Below are 20175 nucleotides of genomic sequence, written 5' to 3' on the forward strand. Positions count from 1 at the left end.
ACAGACCATCCCAGCCACGGCCACAGGGACACCCCAGGGGACACACTGCCCCAGCCACGGTTAGAGGGACCCCCCAGGGGACACACGGCCCCAGCCACGGCCAGGGTACCCCCAGGGAGACAGACCATCCCAGCCATGGCCACAGGGACCCCCCCCCGAGGGAGAGCCCGCCTCAGCCACGGTTAGAGGGACCCCCCAGGGGACACATGGCCCCAGCCACTGCCAGGGGGACCCCAGGGAGACAGACCATCCCAGCCACGGCCACAGGGACCCCCCCCGAGGGAGAGCCCGCCCCAGCCATGGTTAGAGGGATCCCCCAGGGGACACATGGCCCCAGCCATGGCCATGGGGACCCCCAGGGAGACAGACCATCCCAGCCACGGCCACAGGGACCCCCCCCCCCGAGGGACAGCCCGCCCCAGCCACGGTTAGAGGGACCTCCCAGGGGACACACGGCCCCAGCCACTGCCAGGGGGACCCCAGGGAGAAAGACCATCCCAGCCACGGCCACAGGGACACCCCCCCCCCCCACGGGATAACCCATCCCAGCTAAAGCCAGGGGGACCCACCAGGGGGAGAGCCCACCCCAGCCACGGCCACAGGGATCCACGGGGGAACAAACCACCCCAGCCCCGGCCACCTAGACCCCGCCTCGGGTCCCGGCCCAGCTGAAAGGGAAGGAGCAGCGGGGGCCCCGCGGCGCGGACCCCCCTGGCCGGCGGTTACCCTCACTGAAGACCCGGTCGACGTTGAGGCCGTAGGTGGCGCAGGTCTCGTAGTAGAGACAGCGTCTCATGTCGCTGCAGAGCGCCCGGGCCTGCGGGTCCTCGATCACCCGGGGGTTGGTGGAGCTGATCTTGTCTGGGGGGCGGGAGAAAGAACGGCCCCTTCTCACCCGGACGGACGGACCGAGGGACGCCGGGGTGGACAGGCACCACCCAGCTCCGCACCACCGCCCCCCTCTGGCGGCCGGGCGCCGCCCCCCGCGAGGGGCCTCGGGGCTGGGATCAAGTCAGGGAGGGGGAAAGACGCGCGGCGCGCGAAGGGTTAACGCCCCACGCACCAGACACAGCTCTCGGGTCTGGATCCTGGGGGCCACCGGGGCCAGCGCTGGCTGCGAGGGGAGATCGCCCCCTAGTGACCCCCGCCCCACTCCCCGCAGCGCAGCGCCCCCTAGTGACCCCCACCCTGCTCCCTCTGTACAGAGCCCCCTAGTGACCCCCGCCCCGCTCCCCGCAGCGCAGCGCCCCCTAGTGACCCCCTGCCCCACTCCCCACGTACAGAGCCCCCTAGTGACCCCCCGCCCCGCTCCCCGCAGCGCAGTGCCCCCTAGTGACCCCCCGCCCCCCTCCCCGTGTACAGAGCCCCGTAGTGACCCCCGCCCCGCTCCCCGCAGCGCAGCGCCCCCTAGTGACCCCCTGCCCCACTCCCCGTGTACAGAGCCCCCTAGTGACCCCCCGCCCCGCTCCCCGCAGCGCAGCGCCCCCTAGTGACCCCCACCCCGCTCCCTCTGTACAGAGCCCCCTAGTGACCCCCCGCCCCGCTTCCCGCAGCGCAGTGCCCCCTAGTGACCCCCACCCCGCTCCCTCTGTACAGAGCCCCCTAGTGACCCCCGCCCCGCTCCCCGCAGCGCAGCACCCCCTAGTGACCCCCACCCCCTCCCTGTGTACAGAGCCCCCTAGTGACCCCCACCCTGCTCCCTGCAGCGCAGCGCCCCCTAGTGACCCCCGCTCCCCGCAGCGCAGTGCCCCCTAGTGACCCCCCGCCCCCCTCCCCGTGTACAGAGCCCCGTAGTGACCCCCGCCCCGCTCCCCGCAGCGCAGCGCCCCCTAGTGACCCCCGCCCCACTCCCCATGTACAGAGCCCCCTAGTGACCCCCCGCCCTGCTCCCCACAGCGCAGCGCCCCCTAGTGACCCCCACCCCGCTCCCTCTGTACAGAGCCCCCTAGTGACCCCCGCCCCGCTCCAAGCAGTGCAGCGCCCCCTAGTGACCCCCACCCCGCTCCCTCTGTACAGAGCCCCCTAGTGACCCCCCGCCCCGCTCCCCACAGCGCAGCGCTCCCTAGTGACCCCCACCCCCCTCCCTGTGTACAGAGCCCCCTAGTGACCCCCACCCTGCTCCCTGCAGCGCAGCACCCCCTGCTGAGCCCCCTTCCTCACTGCAGCCCCTGGGATTGGCTCAGATATCCACCACCTACCTCGTGACGGCCTGCAGCGAGCGCCCACTCTGGGCCTGTCCCCTTCCCTGCCCCTCCCCGGGGCCCCACCCCTGCCCACACCCCACTCACCCTGCGTGCCCACCAGGGCCACGGCCACCTCCGAGGGGCTGCGGTAGCCGGTCAGGAGGCTGTAGTGCTGCGAGACCTCCTGGAAGCTGGCTTCGTTCTCCAGGCTGAACACAAAGACCACGGCATCCACCCAGCTGGCGAACTGTGTGTGTGGGGGGGAGAGAGAGCGGGAAGGGGGGTTGGCTCTCTGTGCCGGGGGGAGGGGTCCCCAACACAGAACCAGGGAACCCCCCCGCCCCGCCTTGATGCCAGACCCGTGGGGGCGTCTTGGGAGCCGAGACACCGGGAGCCAGGGATCAGCCGCGGGAGCATCCAGTGCCCTGCGTTACCCCACCCCCCCGGGTGTGGCTGATCCCCCCCCGGCCCTCCCCCAGTGGTTACCTTGGCATCCGGGGCACCCCCTTCCTCTCGGATCAGTAACAGGTGACTCTGCCCGTCCACCACCAGTTCCTTCTTGAACTGTCCACCTGGATCCAGAGAGAGCGGGAGAGAGCAGGCGCTGAGCACGGACGGCCCCTGTGCCCGACGGCCCCTGCCTGCCCGCGCCAGGTGTGATGAAGTGGGACCGTTCTTAATGTTTCTTCCGAATAGTGTGGGGGTGCCTCAGTTTCCCCTATGCAGTTCTTAAGTATCTAGGGGGTGGGGTAAGGGTGTATGATCATTGCAGAGCCCTAGAGGGCAGGTGTGTGCAGGGGTCTGGACACAGAGAATGGCTGACACCCTGTTTCCTAGCCACTGATGGCCTGGGCCCTTCCCCTCTGCAAGGTGAGAGCTGAAGCGTTGGAGAACAAAGGAATCAGGTGCCCTCCTGGCCCGGGAAAGGGACAAAGCCCAGAGGAGGAGGGGCTGGAGAGAGTTTCAGTTTGGGGCTGGCTGGGGACATGGAGTGAAGGGCAGACGGGGTTGTCTGGCTCACTGCCCCCCAAAATGGACCCAGCTGAGGGGTCCCGCTTCTCTGCACCTACAAGCTCTGTGTTAAACCATGTTCCTGTCGTCTAATAAACCTTCTGTTTTATTGGCTGGCTGAGAGTCACGTCTGACTGCGGAGTCCGCCTGGGCAGACTCGCTGTGGGAAGCGCAGGGAGGGGCAGGGGAGGCTGGAGGCTCCGGGGTCAGCCCCAGGAAGGTGGAGCCGGGTGAGCTGTGTGTCCTGCAGACAGGCTGCTCCCCAAGAGGAGACTTCCCCAGAGTCCTGACTGGCTTCGTAGGGAGCAGTCCCAGAGCATCGCCCGGGGACCCCGTGACACCAGGCTTAGCTCCCTCCCAAGCACAGGCAGCCTCGTCCCAGCGCTCGGGGGAGGCGTTTGTTTGGGTCCCAAAATCAGCCCCCGAGGTGACACAAAGCTCAAGTCACTGGCCTCTGCTCAGAAGTCCTAGCAGGGGGCTGTGGGTCAGGAGTGAGGGGCACCGGCAGAGCTGGGGGGAGCCCAGGGCTGGGTAGCAGGGGGCTGCGGGTCGGGAGTGAGGGGTGCCGGCAGAGCTGCCAGTGCCATGCACCCCCCAGCAGGGTCGGGCCTGTGGACTACGGAAGCAAAGAGGACATTGGAGGCTGAAGCCTCCTGGACCCAGGCCCCGTGTGTGGACGGGCCGGGGGCTCATGGCTGCAACTGCCTAGTTGCTGGCCCTGGTGACTTAGCCTCTGTGTCTAATCTGGGCCCATTCGGGCTCTGGGCAATGGCCGGGGGGAAGCTGCCACCAGCTCTTCGTGCCCAGCCTGTCAGCTGCGCGGGATTCAATCGGGGCCATTGTCTGCAGCTCCCTCGGTGCCAGCAGCTGGCCCAGTGCCCTGCCCCCACCCCACCCCCGGGCCTGGGGGGACTGGCAGCAGCTTCCCATTGGGAGAACGGAGGGGTGGGAGATGGGGATCCACCGAGCCAGCCAGGGGGGCCCAGCTGGGACAGAGCCAAGGCCGGGTGCTTCCCACAATGTACCCGATGGGGCCCTGTCACCTGGGGCTAGCGGGGGAGGAGGGGAGAGGTCAGGGTGCCCAGCTGGGACATGCCCAGTTAGGAGAAAATCCAGGTATGGCAAAAATTAGGCTGACGGGCACATTCAGGCCCCGGAATGGGCACGGTCTGGTCACAGAACCGGCAGGACCTGGCCACGGAACCGGTGCAGTTTGGCCACGGAAGTGGCAGGATCTGGCCGCGGAACCGGCACAGTTTGGCCACTGAACCGCCAGGACCTGGCCACGGAACCGGCACAGTTTGGCCACGGAACCAGCACAGTTTGGCCACGGAAGTGGCAGGATCTGGCCATGGAACCGGCACAGTTTGGCCATGAAACCGGCACAGTTTGGCCGCGGAACCGCCAGGAGCTGGCCACGGAACCGGCACAGTTTGGCCATGGAAGCACCAAGATCTGGCCACGGAACCGCCAGGACCTGGCCACGGAACCGGCACAGTTTGGCCATGGAAGCACCAAGATCTGGCCACGGAACTGCCAGGACCTGGCCACGGAACCGGCACAGTTTGGCCATGGAAGCACCAAGATCTGGCCACGGAACCGCCAGGACCTGGCCACGGAACCGGCACAGTTTGGCCATGGAAGCACCAAGATCTGGCCACGGAACCGCCAGGACCTGGCCACGGAACCGGCACATTCTCCGCTCTGCTGGCTGGATGCCCAGGCCCGAGGGAAGAGTTGGATTTACCGCCCCCGACACGCCCCTGCTGGTCTCTGCAGGGCCCTAAAGGAGTGGAGCAGCCCGAGGCAGGGCCAGACCAGGGTGGGCCCCCCCTCCCCGCCCTGGCACTCACTCTCGGCTGGCTCCAGGCCCAGGTAGGAGCCGGTGAGGAAGCGATGGACGAGGGCCGACTTCCCGCTCTTCATGCTGCCCAGGACACCCTGGGAGGCCAAAGGGCAGAGGTCATGGCAGGCCATGCTCGGTCGTGTGCTAGACAGTGCCCCCCCGTCCCCCCCACTCCAGTCACGCCCAAGCCCCCCCAAGCACAGCCCCCCAGGGGTCACTGGCCAAGGTGTTGAGCCAGTGCCCAGCCCGCCCCCCTAGGGGGAAGGAGCTCCCCTGTGTCCGGGGGCCCCATGCACCCCCAATCCCTCCCCCAGCCCCCATTGGGGGGGGCCCCCCAGGGCTCTCTGCTGCCCCCTGTGGCTGGGCTGGGAGAGCCATGTGTCCTGGAGCAGGCCTGGGGCGGCATCCGACTCCACAGCCCCCCCCGGGCACAACCCACAGCACAAGTCACGGGGCCTCTGAGCTCGGGCACCTGAACCAAGGCCAAGTGTGAGCTGCCAGGCTCGGTGCCATGAGGCATTAACAGTGAAATGGGCTAGCAGGGGGCTGCGGGTCGGGACTGAGGGACACCAGCAGAGCTGGGGGGGCAGGATCCCAAGACTGAGGGCTATGGGTCGGGATTGAGGGGCACTGGCAGAGCTGAGGGGGGGAGCCCAGGCCTGGAGGTTGCGGGTCGGGATTGAGGGGCACCGGCAGAGCTGGGGGGGAGTCCAGGACTGGGGGCTGCGGGACGGGATCGAGGGGCACCGCAGAGCTGGGGTGGGGGAGCAAAGGGCTGGGCTAGCAGGGGGCTGCAGGTAGTGATTGAGGGGCACCAGCAGAGCTGTGGGGGGGACCCCAGGGCTGCGAGTCAGGATTGAGGGGCACCCAGTAGGTGGGGGGGCGAGGGAGCCAGGGCTGTGGGTCGTGATTGAGGGGCACCCGGTGGGCGGGGGGAGGGAGGAGCCAGGCCTGGGGGTCGGGATTGAGGGGCACCGGCAGAACGGTGGTGTGGGGGAGACCCAGGCCTTGGGGTCGGGTCTCACTGCCATAAATCCCATGTTTCCGTACGTCCCGCCGCTCGGTGGCTGGGGGGGGGACGAGACACCTACCAGTCTGAGCTCCGGGATGGAGCGGCTGAGGGTCCATTCCTGGCTGTTTGCTATGGCCTCTGAGGAGAGAAAGAAAGGGGGCATGAGGCCCACGGAGATGCCCCTGGTGGGCCAGGCAGCTCAGTGCTGGCTCCCGCTCCCCCCGGCTACAGAGCCCCAGCCCGCTGTGATGAAGGGACGGACCCGGCTCTGAACCACCAGGGAGTTTGGGGCAGAGGGCTCGGATCCCGCCATGGCACCGAGTCCCCCGGGCAGAGAGGCGACGGTCATCGGGGCCAGTCTCCCAGCCACGCGCACCAGAACAAAAGGCAGCTCTGTGCGCCCTTGCGGTAGGGCGGGCAGCTGCCAACCGGCCCTGGCAGGAGCCGCGCGGGGGCAACGCCACCCCGGAGGAGAAGGACGGGGCCTGAAGGAGCGAGTGTTGCAAGGGGACGGAAGAGGAGGTGACGGTGGGAGCAGAAAGGGCTGGCATTAGCCAACTGCAGGCCTGGGCGAGTGCGTGGGTCCCAGCCAGGTGCCAGCTCCTCCGCGGAGCCAGGCGGGCATCGTGCGTTCCTAGTGCAAAGGCCTTGATCCCGGAGTGATGGACACTTCTAAGAGAGAGACAGATAGATAGATAGGGTGTATGGGGATAGATAGATGGAGGAGTGGACGAATGGTGTGTGTGTGCGTGCGTGTGCGTGTGCGTGTGCGTGTGTGTTTAACCCTTTCCATGCTGCGCTGCCATCGACACGTCTCCCTAATGTCCTTGCTCTGCCGGGCTGATCGTTCCATTAACGCTTATTACTGTGGCCTGAGCCCCATTTCCCGCAGAGCTGCCCCGAGACGGAACTGCTGGGTCCTTCCCGCCCAGTCCCGCTCCCTGGCCGGCTGGGCCGCGGACGCAGGCCGTGCCTCGCGGTTGGCTCTGTGCCGCTGACAGACCGACGGGCCCCACTCCTCCTGCTGCTGATGCATTGCGCTGCGCCTGGGGGAGGCTGGCTCCGCTTGATGTTTCACGGCGCCTTGGGCAGCTGGTGGGTGCCAGGTCTGCGGGGGCGGGGGGGCAGGGCGGGCCAGGGACGGATGCATGAGCAGCCACTCAAGACCACCCTGCCGACCTGAACAGCCGCGCCTCCCCGAGCAGGCCAGGACGCGGCTTCGGGTTCACTCGGGGCTGGAGTGACACGGAGAGAGACAGGGACGGGAGCAGGGGCGTTTACATCGAGGATCTGAGCGTTGCTGGCACCCGGGACCCAGAGCAGGCCTGGGGTGGGGGGGGGTTACATCGGGGATCTGAGCGCTGCTGGCACCCAGGACCCAGAGCAGGCCTGTGGGGGGGGGGGGTTACATCGGGGATCTGAGCGCTGCTGGCACCCAGGACCCAGAGCAGGCCTGTGGGGGGGGGGGGGGGGGGTTACATCGGGGACCTGAGCGCTGCTGGCTCCCGGGACCCAGAGCAGGGCCGGGGGAGGGGGGGGGGGGTTACATCGGGGATCTGAGCGTTGCTGGCACCCGGGGCCCAGAGCAGGCCTGGGGGGGGCGGGTTACATCGGGGATCTGAGCGCTGCCAGCACCCGGGACCCAGAGCAGGCCTGGGGCGGGGGGGGGGGGGGGGGGGGGGTTACATCGGGGATCTGAGCGTTGCTGGCACCCGGGACCCAGAGCAGGGCCTGTGGCGGGGGGGGGGGGGGGGGGTTACATCGAGGATCTGAGCACTGCTGGCACCCGGGACTCAGAGCAGGCTTGGGGGGGGGTTACATCGGGGATCTGAGTGCTGCTGGCACCCGGGGCCCGATCCTCCCCTGCCTCTAACCTCGGGCCCAACACTGCACTCTGGCCTCTTTACACCAGCCAGACTGGTGCAAAGGGGCCTTGAGGCAGGCACCGGGGGTCCGGATCAGGCCCCCTCGGTGCGTACCCAGCTGCCGTCATCCAGTGCTGCCCTGGCCAACGGGGCACGCCGCTCTGCTTCGGGAGCAGTTCCCCCGTGCTGCGGTCGGTATTACCCCCCACCGCTGGGGAGGGGGGAACGGAGGCAGGGGAGAGGGCTGTGCCAGCCTGGGGACGGCAGGGCCTGGAGCCTTGGAAGCTGAATTGGAAGCTACATTGGAAGCTGAATGGAGCCACGGGGCGCCCGGACGCGGAGCCGCGGCACAGAGAGGCTATTTACACACAGGCCTGGCCGCTCGGGGAGACACTGGGTTATTGAGCCCTGGATGACAGAGGCACGGATCAGCGGCTGGAGAGCGACGCGGGAAAGCGACCAGGGCAAAACTCTATCGCGGCATTTACATGCGGGGGTCCCCACGGCCCCGGGATCTGCCACCACGGCACCACCCCACAGACCCCCCGGCTCCGGATGGCAACAGCGTGGACGTGGTCCTGGGCTACACTGTACATACTGCCCCATATACACTCTGCTGTGCACCACAAACACTACAGATACCAGCCCCATATATACCCCACTGCCCCGTATAGCCCAGCATGGATCCAGGACCCAGTTTCACTATATATACTAGCCCCATATATACGGCACCCCTCCCCATATAGACCAGCATGGATGCCGCCCCTGTGGAAAGCGAGGGCGGCATCCACCCGGTGCTGTGTCTGGCTGGATTTGACTCCCAGTGATGGGGTCTTGCCTGCGAAGCAGACAGCCGGGGGGCAAGGGGGGTGTTAATGTCCTTTCTCTGCCGGTTTGCCCCGGCCCCAGCCCAGGATCTGGGCTCCAGGGCAGGTGACTATGGGGAGATTCTGGGCCCAGCCGGCGCCCAGCCGGGCTCCACGGCACCGCACGGCGGAACTCGCTCCGTCTCTCTGTTACCATGGAACTGTTGCTAAGCAACAGTGCCCAGCGCGTTGCCGAGCGACCCGGAGAGACAAGGGCCAAGGCTACAGGCCCGCTGGCTCTGGATTCCTGGAGCTGAGGGTGCTGCCTGACCGCCAGATTCCCGCGGGTGCCACCTCCCATGCAGCCACGCTGGCCGCTGGCCCCACGTTGGACGGCTTCCAGCTGGTGCCACCCCACTCCAACCAGCTGAGAGCCCCGCCACCCCCACCTAGGGGCGTCTCTCACTCATGCCCTGGCCCCCGATGGAGGATGCTACCCGACCCTCCTAACCTCCTGGTCAGGCACGTCCGTGGCTATCTTGTCGGGTTCCCATATGGTTCCCAGCACCACCTTATCTGAACACCTCACGCTCTTCAAACCCTCCATCCCGTCCCGTCCCCCCCCCCGCCCCGTGAGGTATGGGGAGTGTTATCCCTGTTTTTAAGATGGGGAAACTGAGGCACAGAATACCTAAGTGACTTGCCCAAGGTGGTAGAGCAAAGGGCATCAAATTCGGCTCTCCGAAGCGCCCTCACCACTGGGCCGGCCCTCTTCTCCAGGAAGGACTTTTTCAAAGGCACTCAGGGGGAAGAGCAGCCCAAGCCCCAGTGAAAGCCAGTTTTGTGCCTAACTCCCTTAGGAACCTCTGACTATCCCAGTGCTGCAGGGACACAGGGACAGATGGGGAGGGCGGGCAGGAGACCAGTAAACTGCCCCCCATCCATCGTATCAGGGAGACACCAGAAAACAGGGGCAAAGGTCTGGGTTAGCCGAAGAATCCAGCGAGGCTGTCTCTGCCGTCCGCCCTCCTCTCCCCGCGCGGCTGCCTTGACTCAGTGATTGCCTGGTGCCGTGAGTCACAGCGACAGGCTTGGCTCTCTCTGCGCCGGACTGGTGCCGTCATCTCGGGTTGTTATGTAAGTGCAGCTCGAACAGTCACCGAAGGAGGTCACTTGCCATGGTCCCCCGAACACGCCGATGACAGGACTCTAGCCCAAAACTGAGGAGCAGACACAACCAGCGTGGGCCTCCTTGGACGCCCCACGCTGGCAAGGATGCAAAATCTGGATCGCTCGTGGCCTGCTCCGAAGCTGGGAAGCTACTGGGGTTCAGAGCAGCGGCGGGGAACCCCTGGGCTCCGAGTATTCAGGAGCCACCAGCCCTGAACGAGGCAGATGCCCCGACCTCTCAGTTAGGGGCTGGACGGGGAGCCTGGATCCCGGGAAGCGGCCAGGCCAATCCACAAAGAAATCGTGCTCTTGGGTAGCTCCTGATGCCCCCCACTCAGACCCACGCTGCTCCCTACGGGCACGTGGCGCCGGCTCTGCACCCTGCCCCCTTGCCCAGGCCTCATGGGAGACGCTGCCCCCTGCTGGGGACACAGTCACATGTGAGGGATTGCGGCCTGTGATAAGGATCGGGCCGGGGCAGCAGCAGGGACCGCCTGCGGCAGAGCAGGGAGCTCGGGACTGAGCCTCAGACGCTGCCCCCCGGCCGTGCCCAGATGGCAAACACAACGCCAAGCTTGCAGGTGGGGGGGAGGGAGGTGGAGGGGGGGCAGGCAGCCCCCCTCCTCCCCCTCCCTGGCACATGGTCCTCGGGTGACAGCATCAAGCGGGCTGGGAGAAGCCACAGTCTGGCACCTGCAGGCAGCCACTGGATCGGTCGCGCTTGGCTGGGCGCCTGACAAGTGTCACCGAGCGTTCCCCTGACACAACCCGCCCCCCACCCTTAGTGTTAACGAAGGAGAATCCCAGCACCAATTAGAGCAGGTCCATGGGCAACAGCACAGTGAACGTCCTTCAAGGTTTCTGCCATGCAGCTTTGCCGGGGGTCGGAGGAAACCAGTGCAGGGCAGGCTGCCTGGGGTTGATCCCGGGGCTGTACGTCACTTTGGGTTGGAGAGCTACAAACCCCCCCGCTTCCTTTTGCAGCACTTCAGCCAACGTCTGCTTGCTCCCTTGTCTTGACAGCCCCCCCAGAGAGCAGCACCCAACATCTGCACTGGAGCACAGCTCCCCCTTTATGCAGTTCGCTGGGCTCTTCTGATAATCCAGCCGTGGGGGGGTCACCCCGGGCTATTCAGGTGCCTCGAAAGGACCTGAGCTCTTTTGAAAGCCTGGCCCCAGATGAAGTGCTGGAGAACTACGTCACAGCCGGATGGGTCCCGCCAGCCAGGACTTTCCCTGATGCCCTTTGGCTCAGCGGCATGCCACCGCCTGGACCCGTGGCAGCCAGACTGGACCTAATTCTCCTTTGCCCGGGGCCTTGCACCCGGTCGGGGCAAATCACTGCCCGGTGGATTCGGTCTCCCTTTGCCCTGAAGGATGCTCGATCGGGGCCCCGCCCTGGAAGCCGGGCATGCACGTACCGGGCTGGGCAGCACGCGTGCAAAGTGTCCGTGCAGCACTTCAAAGTCGTGCAAAGATGCGTGTGCACCTTTATCCGCGACAGGGAGCAATGGGGCTGCTGTCCCCCCCCCCGACTCGGCAGGCCTTTCGTAAGCTATTGGTGCAAAGCTCAGCCACCGTATTGCTGGGCAAATCCTGCCTCGGCACCAGGAACAACCCTTCCCGGCTATGACATCACCCCTCCCCCAGCCTGATTGGTGCGGAACCGCTCAAGCAGCAAATCAGCTCCCGCGACTGGGGCCAACTCAGCCGCCGCGACTGGCCCGGCAGGTTCGGCATCTTGCTCCCAGCAGCCACCAATATCGGCTGCGCGGTGGGAAGAAAAGCCCAGCATGCACCTGGCCAGCGGGGCACTGCTGCACATGGGGCGGGGGCTGGGATTCCTTCCTGACCCCCAGGGCCGAGAGATCAGCCTAAGCCTTGGAACGTGAGAGCTGACTGCCCCAGCCCCGGCTGTCAGGGCTGCAAGACAAATCTGATTAGCGGGAAAGGAATTAGCCAGCTGGCTTTGAAAGCCCCCACCCCCGGCTCCAGGTCCTCATCACAGGGCGAGCTGGCCCTTTAAGGGGAGCAGGGATTTATCCCCCTTCCCAAGGGAGGGGAGGGGCTCAGGTCAGTCCCTTTAGGGCCAGAGGGCCTGCAGGGATCAGGCGACACCTGGCCCAGGTGTAGCTGAGCCCGCCTCCCCTTAAAGGGCCAGCTCACACTGTGACAGTCCTAAGGAGGGATTCAGAGCAGTGGTCACGGGCGGTCGGGAGCCGAGGCTGTGGGCAAAGCAGGGCTCTTGCTCTCCGGAGGATGCTAAAGCCTGAGATACGGCCATGGAATTTAGGCACCTAACTCCCACTGAAACCAATGGGAGTTAGGCACTTACATACCATTGAGGATCTAGGCCTTCATCTCTATTGCTCTGGGATAGCCGGGAAAGAAGGCCGTCCTAGCCACTCGCAATCTACGCCCCTTGGGATGGAGGGCAGGGGCCTGGCACAAGGGCACGGAACCACCAGCCACGGGCAGGGCTGGGGAGACGCCGCCGTGGCTGGAGGATGATCCTTGCCAACGGTACCAGCTTGGGCTCTCTCCTTCTGTCAGGCCTGCCTGCTGTCTCTTTGGGGAAAGAACCATACTGCACCCAGGGTAACGGCCCCAATCCCCGACTAGGGTCTCCTGGCACAACCACAGTTCAGAGAGATAATGACTGTCGGCTGTGGCACAGTGCCCACCTCACAAAACCCACTGCCACGCTGGGCATTGGGCTTGTCGGCTGCTTCAGCAGGGAGCACAGAGCGAGCTCCCCTCTGGAGCCCGCAGAGGGTTCCCCAGGGCTGAGGGATATCGGCGGTGGGTGGTTTGGGTAACTTACACTGGCGCTGCCCGGGGCGTCCCATAGTGGGGGCTTGGGCCCAGATCCTAACAAGGTATTGAGGTGCCTAATGAGGGTCTGGGCTTTGGCCCTCCAAGGTGGCCAGGCTGGCATTGAGTTGAGACCAGAAGGAACCAGTGTGGGCATCTAGGCTGACCTGCCAGAGGCTCTTCCCCTGGGATTCCTACGTCCAGCCCATATCTGGTGGGTGAGCTAGAACATGTTCCTACCGAAGCTGAGATTCTCCAAAAGTAGGTCGGGCACCCGCTGACACCCCTTGGCTCCAACACCCAGAGATTTCCAAAATCCCAGCCCTACCTAGCTCCTCCCAGAGCCCTCGTTCCAGCAGACGCACGGTGCTGAGGCGGGCGAAACAAGGGAATGAGCACCTGACAGCCCCAGACCTGTTGTGTGTCTCCCCACTGTGCCCCCACGGGCAGGCAACCAGCACACCCTTACACCCCAAATGCTGGAGCAGAGCTCCCCTGCGCCGGGAGGAGGAGGGGCACCGCCACGCGACATGCGTGTGGCTCTGTGGCTGATGGAAGCCAACAGCTCCCTCGGTGCCACGGTGCCCAGACAAAACACCTTTTTAATCCCCCTCCGCAATCCCTTCCTCTGTCTGTCTAGGCCTCCTGCCGGTCGCTTCTCCCAGGCTGCGGTGTTTGAAATGCCAGTCAGCGGAGATCAAAGGCAAGCCTGGCTGTTACAGAACCGGTGCGCCGCGGGGACGCCGCCCCTGATTAGCACCCCCGCTGCGCGGAGGGGGAGCCGACGCAGGGCATCAAAGGGACCGGCGCAGGGATGCCTGGGCGTTCGTGTCTATACACTGGATCTGCCAGGCAGGGATGGCCAGGTCCCTGTCGCCGCATGCTGTGTGCCCGCCGGGACATGGCACGAACCCCCTGGCTCCCTGCCTTCAGGACAGGCCAGTGTCCCCCTCTGCCAGCAGGTAGGTTGTGCCACAGGAAGCCTTCCGGAGACCAAGGCCTGGCTCTGCTCTGCCCCCTTGTTCACCCAGCCGGGTCGCCCGCCTCATGCTTCTGTGCTTCTGGTTCCCTCTCGTTCCTCAGCCTCAGGAACAGTTCCCCGGGGCCGGGCGGGCGGCTACTGATACGACCCGTCTGGGCTGGAGGGGGCACTGTACGTCTTATTAACCCGTCGCTGCAGGGAACCAAGGGGCAGTGAGGTCTAGTGGGTAGAGGCTCTCCCCTGGGACTAAGGAGACTTGGGTTCTGTTCCCAGCCTTGCCACTGCCTTTGGGCAGGTCACGACGCTGCTCTGTGCCTCAGTTTACCTGCCTGTACTATGGGGGTAATGATATTTAGCTCTTTTGTAAAGTGAAAAAAAAAAACCTGCCCCGTGCCTCAGTTTCCCCTCCCACTCTTAGCCATCTAAACCATGAGCTCTTGGCATCAGGGAATGTCTCTCAGTCTGTGTTTGTACAGCACCTAGCACAATGCTCCCCCCCACACACACTAGCTGTTACCGTAACACATCTAAATAACGCTAGAGGAGCACTTCCATGCTCAGGCGTTTTCACCAAAAAGCCCAACTGAGCTGCCCTGGACTTTTCCTGCATTTGCTCGTCACGGGAAGGGAGGATGGCCTTCTTTAGCCCTAAACAAGGCCTTGGTTCCTTCCAGCCCAGGTGCTCCCTGTTTATCACCGTGGTGCTGGGAGGTGCTTAGAAGCTGCCCTCAGCTGAGTCACCTTAGATCCAAAGCCAATCACAGGCCTCATTAAAGCTGACGGGCGGCCATGAGAAGGAGCAACTCCAGCCAAGGCAGTAGCCGCAGGGCAGGTCACAGCAGAGCCGTGTGGGCTGAGGGGTTTCCGTGGGGCAAGGAGGCAAAGGAAGCCAGGAGCAGGAGTTGTGAGCAAGTCGCAGAGAGACAGCTCTCCTTGGGCACAGAGCCTGCCGGAGGGCAGACCTGGGGATTTCTGAGCAAGGAAACGGCTTGCTGTGGTTTGTCCCGCTGCGTTCAGGGACAGGGGACTCTGTCCTGACTCGGAGCATCGGCCAGGCCCGGCAATCGGCTGCACCACTCAGGCTCAGGCCAAAGGGCTAACGCTGCTGGTCCTGCTTCACAGGTGAGCCCAATTGCCTCATCCCAGCTCTCACGAGGGACAGAGCCCCCGACTCCCAGTCTGCTGCTCTAGCCACTACCCTCTACAGCCCCTTGCAGTCCGCCCCATGGAGGCTGCTGCAATGGAGAATGGACTGCGGAAAGCCACCGACAATAACCCCCGCGGCCAGGAATTCAGGGACCGCGCCGCCCAGGATGGCCAGAGGGCTGATGGGAAGGTGTTTAATAAACACCAATAGCTCTCCGTGATTACTAATGAGTTGCTCCGATCGCGGCTCAGGGACCAGCCTCCCTGCAGACGGGGCTGGAGAGGGAAGAGTCCTGTTAGCTCAGCCAGGCCAAGACTCGGCCCCACACCTGAGCTGAGTTTGGAGGGTGCTCAGCTCGCCCCCCCCCCCCGCCCACCCACCAGCTGGGGGCATCGGAGCCACGCCAGGGACGAGAGGAGCCTTGGGCCACAGCAGAAACGAGGTGTCTTGGGTTTTTGGCAGTGAAACCTCCAACCTAACACAACAGCAAGTGGCTGGGTCCATTCCCGGCCCTGCCACGCCCCTGCTGGGTGACCTGGGGCAAGTCGGTTCTCTGCCTCAGTTTCCCCTCTCACGCCTTGTCTATTCGGACTGTGAGCCCTTCAGGGCTCGGACTGTCACGAGCGGGGCCCTGCTCTCGGGTGGGACCTTCGGGTGCTACCGTACTACGCACGCTAAAGGCGAGGCAGGGGTGCAGGGCAGAGCTGGACTCTGATCCCCGTGCCCAGAGAGATCAGCACTTGGGAGCCTCGCTGATTTCAGTGGGCCAGCTTGTGGGCTAAGGCCCTGCTCCATAGGAGCAAATGGGGTAAAAGTCTGGCTCCCTGGCCCCCCAATTTCTCAATGGGATTGTGGGGGTGAGGTTTCACCATCCAGCTCAGAGGGGGTGGGGGGGGGGAGTGTTTGTGAACTGGCCCCAGAAGCTGCCTGTCTCTGGGCGGAGAAAGGCACTTCCGAGACACAAAGCCAGGTGATGATGGCTCGTTTCAGAGACGAGAAATAATAATGGGCTTCCCACGCTGAATCACCCGTCAGGCAGCTCATGAAGACGCCGGGATCTGCCAAGCGGCGAGACCACAAACACGCCCGATTGCCCACTGAGGTTGGAGGCAGTTTCCCAGCATTGTCTCCCGGCCCCGGGCGCTAGGAACTCATCTGGAAAGGAGACGCCCCGTAACCTGGTGCTTGGACTCCGATAAACGCTGTGGAGAAAGGCACCTGGAAAAGGCCTCAGGACTCCTGGGTTCTGTAAGTCCCAGTTTGCCCTTCCTGGGTGACCTGGGGCAAGTCCCTTCCTGGCTCCGTGCCTCAGTTTCCCCTCCCGCCCTTCATCTATTTAGACTGTGAGCTCTGCAGGGGAGGGGCTGCCTCTCGCCCTATGTCTGTGCAGCCCTGATCAATGGGGCCCCGAATCTTGGTTTGGGGCCTCTAGGTGCTACCGTAATGCACCAGGTAGCAGCACAGTGAGCACAGGACCCGGGCGGTTCAGGGCCTCTGCAGAAAGGTCTCAGGAGCGGGAAGGCTGAGAGCAGGGCTGGCATAGGCAGGTGACATGCAAGCTTCCCACCCCCCGCTCTGCCAAGGGGCATCACTCCTGTTCTGCAGCCAGGCCCTGGGCTCCCCACACCCCCAGCTCCGCCGGTACCCCTCAATCCCAGCCCCCTGCTAGCCCAGCCCTGGGCTGCCCACATATACACATCTGGGCTCATGACCCTCTATTCTGACCCAGAGCCCTGGGCTTCCCTGCCCCATGCCTCAGTTTCCCCTCCCACACCTTCTCTATTCGGACCGGGAGCTGTTTAGGGCTGGGACTGTCTCTTTCATCAGGAGGCACGTGGGTTATCCGAGCCCACAGCAAGGCCCCAGGTCGGGGGGTGGGCGGGAATGACTGCGTCAGTACCCAAGGCTGGCGTCGCTAATTACGGCCTCGTTACCAGAGTGACTGTGAACCTGGCCAAGGAAGCAACGCCCCTCCCCAAGGGGCACAAATCCACTCCCTCTCCCCAGCCCGAGTTTATCTGACTGGCTCCAGCATCAAGGTTCCCAGCGGGCGGGTCTCGAGGACCAGACCCTGCCAACTCAAGCCAAGCCTGCAGCATGGACGCCCCTCGCAGGGGCTGAGCCAGATTCCTGGCTAGTGGTGAGACGGCGGGTGAGCAGCTGGCAAGGGTCCGAGCGTGACGGACCAGGGGGACCCCGGCACAGGCCAAAGCAGATCGAAACTCCTGCCCTGCTTTCATAGCCTCTCTGGGCCCTCGCTTGGCTGCAGATGAGCTGCAGTGCCCGCTCCTCTTCCTCGTCCGGCCTGCTTGTGCCACACTTCCATGCTGCCCTTCACCGTGGCATCTACCCCCCCGCCCCCCCCGTTCTCATCATGTGGCTGGATCTTTGGAGCGCTAAGGAAAGCCATCGTCCTCCAGCATCCTTGGGTCCTCACTGACTCACATCCAGATCATGGCCCACCCTGCTTTCTCCACACCCTTCCTGCTTTGCCTCCCCCGCCACACTGTGTCACCAGCGGGGTGCCAGCGTGCCCTGGCGCAGCGGGTAGGACAGAAGCACCCCCTAGCCAGGCATGGAGCCTTTCACAAGCCATTATACTTTCTGACGGGGGAAAAAAAACAACCAGCATCATGTCAAATTAGACTCAAAACCCAAATTGTGAAGGAACAAATTGAAACGGAGCCCGAGGACGCCCGCGACAGCTCTGGGAACAGGAGCAGGCATCCCTGCCACTGGGGGGGGTCTGGCCTGCTGCTCACGACAAGCAAAGCAGCCACAAAGGGGTGGGAGGGGAAACTGAGGCAAGGAGTGTGTGGGAAGGACATGTCCAGGACCAGAACCCAGGCCTTGCTGTTATTTCACTGCAGAGGCTGGGGCAGTTCTAAGTCCCAACACCGCTGAGCGCCTCAGTTTCCCCTCCCACCCTTTGTCTATTTAAACTGTGATCTCCCTGGGACATGGACTATCTCTCACTAGATATGTGCAGTGCCTGGCACAACAAGGCCCTGAGCTCACTTGAGGCTGCTTGGCGTTACCGCAGAATAACCACACAGAGCAAAGGATCGGAGACCAAACCATCGGGTTCGGGAACATCAAGGCGCTTCCCTTCACCTCCCTTGGCTCCCCCATCCCGCCGCCTGTCCCTGCGGCCCCACAGAAGAGGCCGATGCAGAACGCACGGCCGGGGAGACCAAGGTTAATCGTGGGTCATTTCACTGCCTGGGAACGTTACTCCCCTAGCAGAGTTCCCACCCCTAGGCCTGCCACCCCCACCCGCCCCGCTCAGCTGCTGCCTCCGCCCACCCCTCAACTGCCCCCCGCCCCAAGGCTGCTCCAGCCCTGCTGGGCAACACGGACAGATACTGAGGGGCAGCCAGCGAGAGGGGAAACTGAATTTCAGGCAAAGTTTCCTAGCAGCAAGCCATCTCCGGCTGGGAAGTAAAGGCCAGGGGAGGGGCAGTGACCCAAGCCAGGCCAAAGCCCCGGGGAACGCCCTGCAGGGGCAATCCGGTGCGGGCCCCAGGAGAGGGCGTCAATGGAAACTACACGGTACTTCCCAGACCTGGCTTCTACGGGCCAGATCCCGGCTGGTGTAAACTGACATCACCCCACTGAGGTCAGTGGGCCAGATCCCACCCCCTGCAAATGGGGGAGGGGCCAACCCCAGGCGCCCCCTGAAAATCGGGGCATGTCGCAACTTGTGTCCTCCCCCCCAACCCCTGCAATCAGGGCACGTTGCCCAGGTTCCCCCTGCAATAGTGGTGTGCCACCCTGGGCTCTCCCCTGCCATCGGGGCACGCTGCCCCTGGTTTCCCCTGCAATTGAGGTGCAATTGAGGTGCAATTGAGGTGCGCCACCCACAAAGGGTGCTCGGTTCTGTCTGGTTCCAGCTTTCATGCCAAGAGCTTGGCTCAGCTCCCGTGAGCTGCCAAGCGGCTTCCTCCTCAAGCCCAACCTCCTCGAGAGCCCGCGACGCCCATGGAAAATGCCCCCGGGGCGCTTCGCACCTTACAGATGCGGCTCAGCGGCAGGTTCCCCTGCTTCGGCTGGCGCCCGGGCAAGGCAGCTGTCAGAGATGCTGGATTGAGGCCGGCCATGGCTCTCCCGGCTTCCACCAAAGCTTCCCCAATTTAACCCCATCCAGCCAAGGAGCCTGGTCTCTGGTCTGACAACCCAGCTCCTTACCCAGCGACGGGTCTCCGCTAAGGGGGTCCCCACAACTGCGAGGGCTGAGGGGGCTACAGCCATCCACAGCTCCTGTTGCTGCAAACAGCTGTCTTCGACACTCCTGAGCAGTGGGCACTAAGCCGCCCCGGAACGCCGCCCCAGGGGTCAAGGAGAAATAGCCAGGGGGTTGAATTAAATTCCACGGCTTTGGGGGGGGGGGAATTCCACTCCGGGAAAGCAAAACCATTCAGAAATTCCCTCTGCAATACAATCCCAAAACACCAACCCCCCAAACCCTGTGTTTTGGGCCGAGCAAAACGTCCCACTCGAATCAAAATGTTTCATTTCGACATCATCACGGGAAAGCTTCCTGCTCAAATGTTTACAAGGCAAAAGAAATCTCTCCACAGCACCCAGCCATTTGGAAGGGAAAATTCCAACCCACCCGTCCGAAAAACGTCGAAACAAAATGTTCCAGTCTCGTCGAACGGCTGGTTTGCCCTTTCCTCCCCCACCAAGGAAATCGACACGTTTCTGTGCAACGTTTCACCACCGACCATTCTGCTCGGAAGCCGTCAGGAGCCCAACTCAGGTGGGAGGGACTCCATCCCTTTCGAAGAGGGAGGGCAACTAGCTGTTGGAACAATTCACCAGGGCTCGCTCCTGGTGGATTTGCCGTGAGCGGCGATTTTAAAACCAAGGCAGGATGTCTTTGCAAATTTACAAATATGCTTTTTATAAAGCTGTTTTGTGGAGGTTTTTTTCAGTGTTTCGGGCAGACTGTCCAAGAGACAGGGAGTCAGGACGCCTGGGTTCTGTCCCCAGCTCTGGGAGGAGAGTGGGGCCTAGTGGTCAGAGATCCAGAGGTAGGGGGGCTGCATTATCGGCGGACAGGAACCAAGTATAATATTGGCTCTAGGAATTCTTCTAGGGATGGGCCATGGCCTGTGGCATCCAGGAGGCCTTGGAATCTGGGAATCTACAAAGGTATTTTCCTCTGGAAAGACGGTCCGTTGGAAAATTCCCAACCCACCTCCCAGATGGCGGCCGCCACTCCACGGTGTCACCTTGGGAGAAGGAAGAAGCTATCTCGGCTTCTGCCCATTTCAGTGTTAGGTATTTCCCTGCTCCCTCGGGATGCTCTCCACGGAGCAGTCCGGCTGCCCCCC

The 20175-nt window shown here is 63.9% G+C and overlaps 1 protein-coding gene across 1 annotated transcript in view; it reads right to left on the bottom strand.

Annotated features, from left to right (window-relative positions):
* Positions 1 to 20175, bottom strand: part of AGAP2 (ArfGAP with GTPase domain, ankyrin repeat and PH domain 2) — a 40516-nt gene that overhangs the window by 13340 nt on the left and 7001 nt on the right. Inside the window, 5 exon segments of the mRNA XM_043532794.1 lie at positions 727 to 861; positions 2289 to 2430; positions 2670 to 2755; positions 5048 to 5135; positions 6132 to 6190. Of these exon segments, the coding sequence (XP_043388729.1) occupies positions 727 to 861; positions 2289 to 2430; positions 2670 to 2755; positions 5048 to 5135; positions 6132 to 6190 (510 nt within the window).

Source organism: Chelonia mydas, chromosome 20 (assembly GCF_015237465.2).
Source record: "Chelonia mydas isolate rCheMyd1 chromosome 20, rCheMyd1.pri.v2, whole genome shotgun sequence".
NCBI lineage: Eukaryota > Metazoa > Chordata > Testudines > Cheloniidae > Chelonia > Chelonia mydas.